Source organism: Mizuhopecten yessoensis, unplaced genomic scaffold (assembly GCF_002113885.1).
Source record: "Mizuhopecten yessoensis strain PY_sf001 unplaced genomic scaffold, ASM211388v2 scaffold7781, whole genome shotgun sequence".
Lineage (NCBI taxonomy): Eukaryota > Metazoa > Mollusca > Bivalvia > Pectinida > Pectinidae > Mizuhopecten > Mizuhopecten yessoensis.
Genome location: NW_018407219.1, coordinates 465,356 through 474,741, shown reverse-complemented (window position 1 = coordinate 474,741; position 9,386 = coordinate 465,356). Strand labels below are relative to the sequence as shown.

General features: G+C 33.9%; 1 protein-coding gene across 10 annotated transcripts in view; it reads left to right on the top strand.

Annotated features, from left to right (window-relative positions):
- LOC110454350 (leucine-rich repeat-containing protein 9-like) overlaps nt 1-5,083 on the top strand; it is a 46,286-nt gene extending 41,203 nt beyond the window's left edge. For 5 of the 10 annotated variants that reach the window (XM_021503814.1, XM_021503813.1, XM_021503807.1 and 2 more), the window contains 3 exons: nt 364-375; nt 1,293-1,503; nt 3,994-5,083. In XM_021503814.1, the coding sequence (XP_021359489.1) occupies nt 364-375; nt 1,293-1,503; nt 3,994-4,024 (254 nt within the window). In that variant the 3' untranslated portion in view covers nt 4,025-5,083. The remainder of the gene's footprint in view (nt 1-363; nt 376-1,292; nt 1,504-3,993) is intronic. The other 5 variants (XM_021503817.1, XM_021503811.1, XM_021503815.1 and 2 more) reach the window with 4 other exon arrangements.
- Nucleotides 5,084-9,386: the final 4,303 nt, after the last annotated feature.

Genomic DNA, 9,386 nt, shown 5'->3' with positions numbered 1-9,386 from the left:
GGGGGGGGGCATATAGCGCTACCAGTGTGTCTGTCCCATCCTGTCACAATTCATTATCATAACTCTACCAGCCTCATTTCTGAACAGGTTTTAATCTTATTCTATATATCCTCCCAGTGGTATAAAATACCACTTAGCATCAAATAAAAGGTAAACCTATACCTGGTAATATACTGGTATTTGCCCCTGAATATTTTTTGCACTCTTAATTCAATATTTTGCCGGGCAATATTTGGAATGATCTGGTATACATGGAAATTCATTTCTTAGAGAGATTTGAAATGAACACATTCAAGTTTATTCCTAATTTTCCCTACCGGGAACAATATAAAAAATAGCTGCATTTTTACATTTTGTTTTTAGTGGTCAGTACTGGTAAGTACCATTGTGTGAATACGATGATGAATTGATCTAACTCTGCTGCATGACTTTACATGTTTTCCCTATATAAATCTGCTGTGATGAGTCATCCAGATAAGTATTTGTTGGACAGCAAAGTTTTTCATGCTGGTATGTCACACACAATTCCTGTGTATTTGTGAAATATGCCTTACTTGACTTTCATCCTAATGTCTGAACATGACTGTATGTAAGGTCTTAATATTTTGCTTTTATTGATTGCTGTAAGATTTGGTACAGTTTGTGATACAGTGAGTGGTTGAAGTACAGGGAGTTGTAGGGGGTCAAAGGTTATGGTGTCACCACAGGGTCAGCATGGATGTATTGAGCACCTGACCCAGGCATATCGTGGGTCACTTTTGACACAGCTCTTGTTTTGTTATTTAAATATTGGTATGAGGGACACTTTTCAGGAGTGTTTTTGTATATCTCTTACATTTTTGTAATATTTTTTTTTACTATTTTTATTCACAATTTTTTTTTAAAAAAATCACAATATATTTTGTAAATATTGCACACACATTTTATTTTATACACAATTGGGATTTTGGATGTTTTTGAGAGAAAAATTGTATGAAGAGAAACATTTTCTTGCTAAGACTTAATTTTGTTAATGTGTTTTATTTCTATATTTAGAAGTCACACAGTAGCATCACATTTTAACAGATTATGAAAATATGACAAAATTAATAAAGAGTTTTTTACCACCTATTCACCTTTTTTTATGTAAAATTTAATAAATTTCAACTTTTATAACAGTTCTGATGTTACTGAAACTTTTTTAAGTACAATAATGAAGCTTGAAGGAAACTCAGATAAGAGTGGGCATCCTACAGATGGTATGCACTTTGTTGAAATGTAATGTTTTCTGCACGATTCTTGTTGTTTTGTAGGAGGTGGTCGTCGCCGGGCAACCAAGGGGTCAGAAAACGGTAATGGTGTTGGTCTCAATCGAGGCAACACAGTGGTCAACATGCAACAGGGTCAAGGTTACGGTGGCTTCTCCTACACCACAAACGCTGGCAACCGGCCGCAGTTCTATCTCAATCAAATACCCTATGTCAACCCACCCACACAGTCTGAGTATGTTGAGTGGTTTTCAAGGTATATATCCACTGCCTGCTGCATCTTCTGAGGGAATGTTCATATCACTGCTAATTTGCATATTCATAATCATTGACTTGTTTGAAAAGAATGCAGTCCGCTGCTAATTACAGTAAAATGACATATTTACATTCATAAATTGAAGATTTTTAATGAAGTGGCACTTTTTTGTGTGTTGGTTTGAAATCAAATGATCACAGTTTCAATGACACATTCATCTATTAAAGTATGAGGTTAAGTTTAAAAAATGTCATTTTTTTATCGGTAACAGCAAATTTTTCACGACCAATTGCTTAGTTATGATACTTGTACAAATTTTAGTGTTTGTAATTGACAATAATGAAGCCAGTTCCAGGTAACAATTGTCTGTGACTTCCTCTTGCTTGTTGACCTATATTTGACTGTTGTTCTGGATTGTATATCAACAATATACATCTCAAGAAGTTTGTGAATTTTCTGATGACTGTCACTTTGTAGATTTGTCTTAATTAAGTGATTGTGAGGATGTTATTGATCAGCTGACATGTGTACTGATACACTTGATAGCTAATGCTTCTAATATTGATAAGAATCTTACAGATAAGCAAGATGGCACATTTAACAAACCAGTGCTGTACACTTCTTCAGTATAGCAATTTTCTGTAAAAAAAAAATCATAGTGTATAGAAATTTTGTAAAAGTTTAGTTGTAGTTCCGTTGAAATATGTGTTTACCTCTGTAATGAGACGAGACTGTTGTATGTTTAAATGGGACTGCCGATGTATGGTGGCCAAGTGGTTGCGGGTTCGAGGCCTTCAAGGGGCAGTCACTAGGTACAGACTGTAGGTTGATGTTTTTTCTTTGGGTACTCCAGTGTGGGACTGTTGACGTCTATGAATAGGACTGTTGGTGACTAGACATGGTATTGTACCCAAGAGGTTAACACACAACAACAAACAAGAGGAGGAAACGAGAATGACATCTTGTAGCTGTGCTTATACATTGTTTCATATGAATTAGCTTCCAAATTTTTTATGTAAGAAAAATGTTACTTAGTTCAGTGTTATAGACAAAAAGTTGAGTATATTTCATTTTTGGCAATTTTGTTTAGTTAGCATTTTGATGTTGATTAAATAAATACAAATGATTAGAACATTGAAAAGCAAATTTGAGATTATAATTTACAGTTAATATGTTGAATTAGTAGAAGAGAGTATAGCCTCCCTCAGAGGATGTCGAGGTATCCTGTACTAACATGTTACCACTCACTAATCCAAAGTTCCAGAGAATATCGCTGGGTAATTCATTGAGTATTATAGCTAAAGGTTGCTGGGACCCTGGTAATATTGAATGCACAGTTTCTTCTTTCATCTCTACAGTTTTTGTTTTTTTGTAATTTTACCTCAAAATTGTCATCTTTAATCTATAGTATTGGAACCATGTTAAATATTTTTGCTTTTGACCCTGCCAGGTTTCCTTATTCATTCAAAGAAATACAAAAGGCCAGATTTTGATTTTATTTCTGTATTATTTTTAGCATTTATTTCATTCACTGATCAGTAAATGAGAGCAAACAATGAGCACTGCATGGGGAAACATAGGTTTCGTTATTTCTACAGAAAAAAAACATGACTTTAGAAATAATTATATTATTGGAATTTCACTGGCCATGATCTACCTTATGTATACCCTTCACAAGCTTAGTGCACTAATTCATGTACAAATACTGCCTAGTACTGCACGGACTCTGGCTTTTAGTTAAACATCTATCTTAAGCTGTTATATCACATCTTTGTATAGCTATAGATTTGGTCACCAAGGTAGTGGTATCTTTTGAAGTTATTATACACCTTTTCCCCTGGTATTCAATTAGTATGAACTGTTTAGACACAATATTGACACTCCTCGTGGTGTAAGTACATTTGGCTGCACATTTATGTTTTTTCAGAGAAGCATATAGATGTTATTTAACAAAATGTGTAATGCGTTTGCTTAAGTGTAAAAAATAATTAAATGTGTTTATAATTAAGAATGTAAATAAGATATTTGAATGCTGTGCATCCTCGTTTGTGTTGTTGGCAGAAACATTGTTTTAATTTGTGATAAGATAGTTGTGTCCCTAACTCTTGTAACATCCACTGTCTGTAAATATTACTAAGTATGTGTTTTAAAGTTACCGTACTTAATTTATGCATTCCTTTTTCAATTTCATAATATGTACAAGAATTTCACATAAAATTCATACTTCATAATAAAAAGTAAAATGATACCTTGCAAATTTGTCTGTAATACGAAATATACCTGGTAATTTTAACATGTTTGGTTTTAAGAATAAAAGCTGGTTGCTTATTGTGTAAGTTTATATATCAATTTACAATCATATGGCTACTTGATTTTAAAAACACTGATCATGATAAGTTATAAAAACAATGATGATGATGATGATTTTTGTTTAATATAAATTGTACTGTATGTGAACATTGTTTACATTTCTCATCTGTCTGATTACAGGATAAATCAGGCCAAGAATAACAAGAGATAACACCAAGGGCAGACAACTTGTGTGGAGAGCACTGGACTTCTTGTTATGTAACTTGCTGTACTGCTGAAAGCACATTCTGAATGGATAAATATGGAAGTGGTTAAAGCATTACAAACGTTGGCGGACTAATCATCTCCTTCACTAGACCTCTAAGGATTTCAGTGAAATTGCCCAATAGAAGTACAATGTTAAATATTTCCCTCACTAGGATCAAAACTACTTGTGACTGGAGACTGAGGGTGTACCCCACCCGTGTTACAGGGGTAGGATTCCACTAACAAGCTTCCCTGACACTGTGCAATACATACTGGACATGCAATTATCTCATCATGCCGTTTGTAGATGATCTCTTAGTGGCCTTGACCTTTGACTGACCTTTGATCTTCTGACTGTTCAGTCACCTATGTGTTCATTTATATTATATATAGTGAACTAATTACAATTATGGTGATATCACACAAATATTCATGGAAGGATGTGATTGACTGTATGTATAAGTGTGCCTAGCATATGTACATGATGCCATAAATAAACTTCATTGATATGGAAACCATTTACCTCATCTTCATTGAAACCATATGAACTATGACCCAGCTACTGTTGATACCTCTCACATGGGTCATAAATTGTCACAAAATTGGATGAGTTTCTCGTTTAAAAGTATTTATTGACCTTGGTTGTGACACTTTATGTAATATTTATATTACCGGTAAATGTGATATTTCTATTTGTTGCCCACAATATTTATCTGCATGTTGATGTTTTTTTCACACAAGTATTTTTTCAATTCAGTAATTAATTCATAATTGTTTTTGATATTTTATGTCAAACATAGAGTTCATGCTGAAGATGTATAACAAAAACAGAGTAATATTATTTGTATTTTTCATGTTAAATTGAAACTTTAAAAAAGTTGGATCATGTGTAAATATTATGTTATGAAATTCTTTCGGGTACATTTATATAGTTCTTTTATCTGTTGACTAATGTTGTTATCTAAAGTATAGAACAATTATAGCGTTGTTGGTATATTTTTGTTCAATGATAAAATTATTATTTTGGTTTTTAAGAATTTACACGTTTTCAAATGTGATTAATTCAAACCATCATTATATATTTCAATTTGTGACAGTTGGAAATGTGAAAATTCTTACAGTTGAGACAGCTATGATATAATACGATGATATATATGTAATGTACACACATATGTTGTCCTGATAAAAAAAATATTCAGATAAAAAGGAATATTAAATATTTATGTCTTACAGAACTATGATACAGTTTGACTTACATCTCAGAACAAACATTGTACAAATGGTCGATATAAATTATATCCCTTAAAACAAATACTGATTTTTGTGATAATTTTATTTATCAGTATATACAGGCCTAACATTGATCCAATATTCTGTGATAGTATGTTTTGTTTATGTTTTGGAAGTTAATGTTTAAAGTGACCCAGTTCAATCAAAATGTTATGTTTAATTATGAATAAATATAATTTCCTTAACTTCAATGCTAACTTGCTATATTTATAGAAGAAAAGGCATTGTTTTTAATAGTTATGCAAATTTTGTGTGATACAGGTAAATTCAGTGTATAATCGGTAAATCCAACAGGGATCCTAACAGTATGCTCATCACCCATTGGTATGTCAGTAGTGTACATGTGAGTGTAAGTCAGTGTTCGCAAGTAAGACATACAGTGTAAGTAATGTCCCTGTGTCACCCATGAGTTTCAATGTATGTAAGTAAAGCATATGTGACACTCATGTGTGTGTGTGTGTGTGTGTGTGTGTGTGTGTGTGTGTGTGTCAGTGAATTTAATGCAGGTGTGTTACCTACATGTGCCATTTCAAATGAATTGGCATATGTGTGACTCTTATGTGCAAGTGTAAGTGAGGTGTTTGTTTGACCCAAGGTATTTATCGACACTGTTTTCTGTGTTGTTACATTTTGAAATAAATTCTAGACAGTTTATTATAAATATGGAAGTATTTAGTAACAACATTCTGGGTTAAATAATCACCCGTTAGTTTTCATTGAGTAGTAGCATTAACACTTGGATGTTTGTCAGAATTGTGAAGCATGTATAATTTCAAGAGTTGAAATATAACTGGAACTATGCAAGAACACAATTATTTTCTATTTATTACACAGGCCAACATGTTTCTTAATTAAAAGAACTTGTCATAGAAATAAAACAAGACATAACGTATCTGTGTTCCAAAACAAATTATAAGTAGGTCATACATTATTTACATAGTAAAGATACAAGTAAAAAAACTATCACAAATTATTATTACCTCTGTATAACACATATCTGAGATGTTATTTTCTCTCTTATTATAAATTGTCTGTACAAGTTACAATGATGTAATAGAATGATTAATGGCTAATTATATTTTTATCAATATTCGAAAAGCCTGATGATGTTATAACAATATGGAGAGATCTGTGAGTGGTGGAATCTCTGTCAATATCATTGTGATAAAAAGTGTGAATGGATTGTGTATTTCTTAAAGTTGTAAACAAAACACAGTGAAGCTGGTGAAGAGATGGCTCCATCTACAAACAAAGCCAGATAAGGACCACCTGGAAACCAAGGAAACCAAACTTTGTGCGAGAAATCTCAGTTTCATTTCGTTTGATATGTTTGTTGATAAAAACCTGCATAATATTGTTACAGTACTTTTTGTTAATGTAACTAGAAGTGATTTTGCAGCTGATGCCTGTTTGTAATTTGAGTTGAGCCACCAGTAATGGGGTTGTCTCACAATGTAGCCAAACTTTTGTGGGAGCAGGGAGTGAAGGTGGCTAGATTATCCTATCCACCGAGAACAAAGGTGTCTAGATTATCCTATCCACTGAGAACAAAGGTGTCTAGATTATCCTATCCACTGAGAACAAAGGTGGCTAGATTAGCCTATCCACTGAGAACAAAGGTGGCTAGATTAGCCTATCCACTGAGAACAAAGGTGTCTAGATTATCCTATCCACTGAGAACAAAGGTGGCTAGATTATCCTATCCACTGAGAACAAAGGTGGCTAGATTAGCCTATCCACTGAGAACAAAGGTGGCTAGATTAGCCTATCCACTGAGAACAAAGGTGGCTAGATTAGCCTATCCACTGAGAACAAAGGTGGCTAGATTATCCTATCCAGTGAGAAAAAAGGTGGCTAGATTATTACATGTTCATGTCCATGTTATGATGATTGGGTAGGGTAGCATTTAAAATGTCATGTTTGAAATTGGAGTTTTCCATAGCAGAAGTTAGTTATGTTAATCAGTGGTGATAGCACTAACAATGTAGGTACACTGTTCACATCAGCAAAACATTTCCAGGATCTAGATGTTTCATTCATACCATTGTAATTGCATGTCAATTTGACTTTCCAAAAAATTGACAATCTCTGAATTGACTAACTCATTCTCCTAAAATCCTGCCAAAATGTCGAAATTTTGATGGGGAAAAAATAATCTTGCAGAAAAAATTGGAAAAAGCATAAATATTTACAGTAATATGCTGTGTATCAAAATGATTTTTCAACCTTTTTATTTTCCATTGGTGCTTGCACAAGTATGCTTGTGTTAGTGTTTACTTAATGCCTAACTGTTAACACTCCAGAGTGTTGTCTGGTCAGAAAATAGAAATTATCATTCTAGCATCAAAGATTACTTATTAAGATATAAAATATGAAATAAAATCTAGAATTAACTGATACATTGTATTTGTTTTGTTTTCTTTCAAGAAAATATTTTATAAATGAATAATCATGTCCCAATTCAATAGTTATATCAATACAAATTAGTCAGATTTATATATCAGAAATGATTGATTTGGAGCAGATTTGTGCACTGCTTAAAATCAGATTCACCGTTGTGTAATGTCACAGTATGAGCATGGCTGTTATACCACACTTGACTTGATCGAAGCAACATTTAACAAAAATAAAAACAAATACAGATACAGTCAAACCTGTATTAAAATATCCCCATGGGAAGTCCAGGGAGTGGTCTCTTAACACAGGCTTAAAAAACAAGTCACTACGGGTGACATTAAAAGTGATCTCTCAACACAGCTGGTCTCGTAACACAGGCTTAAAAAACAAATCACAAGTGGTCTCTCAACACAGGTGGTCTCTTAACACAGGCTTAAAAAACAAGTCACTATGGGTGACATAAAAAGTGGTCTCTTAACACAGGCTTAAAAATCAAGTCACTATGGGTGACATTAAAAGTGGTCTCTCAACACAGGTGGTCTCTTAACACAGGCTTAAAAACAAGTCACTACGGGTGACATTAAAAGTGGTCTCAACACAGGTGGTCTCGTAACACAGGCTTAAAAAACAAATCACTACTGGGACATCACAAGTGGTCTCTTAACAATGGTGGTCTCGTAACACTGGCTTAAAAAACAAATCACTACTGGGACATCACAAGTGGTCTCTCAACACAGGTGGTCTCTTAACACAGGCTTAAAAAACAAGTCACTACTGGTGACATTAAAAGTGGTCTCTTAACACAGGCTTCAAAAACAAGTCACTACTGGTGACATTACAAGTGGTCTCTCAACACAGGTGGGTTTTTAACACAGGCTTAAAAAACAAGTCACTACTGGTGACATTAAAAGTGGTCTCTCAACACAGGTGGTCTCTTAACACAGGCTTAAAAAACAAGTCACTACTGGTGACATTACAAGTGGTCTCTCAACACAGGTGGGTTTTTAACACAGGCTTAAAAAACAAGTCACTACTGGTGACATTACAAGTGATCTCTCAAAACAGGTGGTCTCTTAACACAGGCTTAAAAAACAAATCACTACGGGTGACATTACAAGTGGTCTCTTAACAAAGGTGGTCTCTTAACACAGGCTTAAAAAACAAGTCACTACTGGTGACATTACAAGTGGTCTCTCAAAACAGGTGGTCTCTTAACACTGGCTTAAAAACAAGTCACTACTGGTGACATTAAAAGTGGTCTCTTAACACAGGCTTAAAAAACAAGTCACTACTGGTGACATTACAAGTGGTCTCTTAACACATGCTTAAAAAACAAATCACTACGGGTGACATTACAAGTGGTCTCTTAACACAGGTGGTCTCGTAACACAGGCTTAAAAAACAAATCACAAGTGGTCTCTTAACACAGGCTTAAAAAACAAATCACTTGGGGTGACATTACAAGTGGTCTCTTAAGGTCATAGGAGTGTATTTCTAAACGGAAATAGGAAGTACATCCCTAGTTGAAAATCCAATGTAGGGAGACAGTATCACCAATTTCTGCATATTCTAATGTTTAATATTAAACTGATGAATAGTGTATGCTTATTATTGACAGAACAGTGTGTTCTTTCAATATT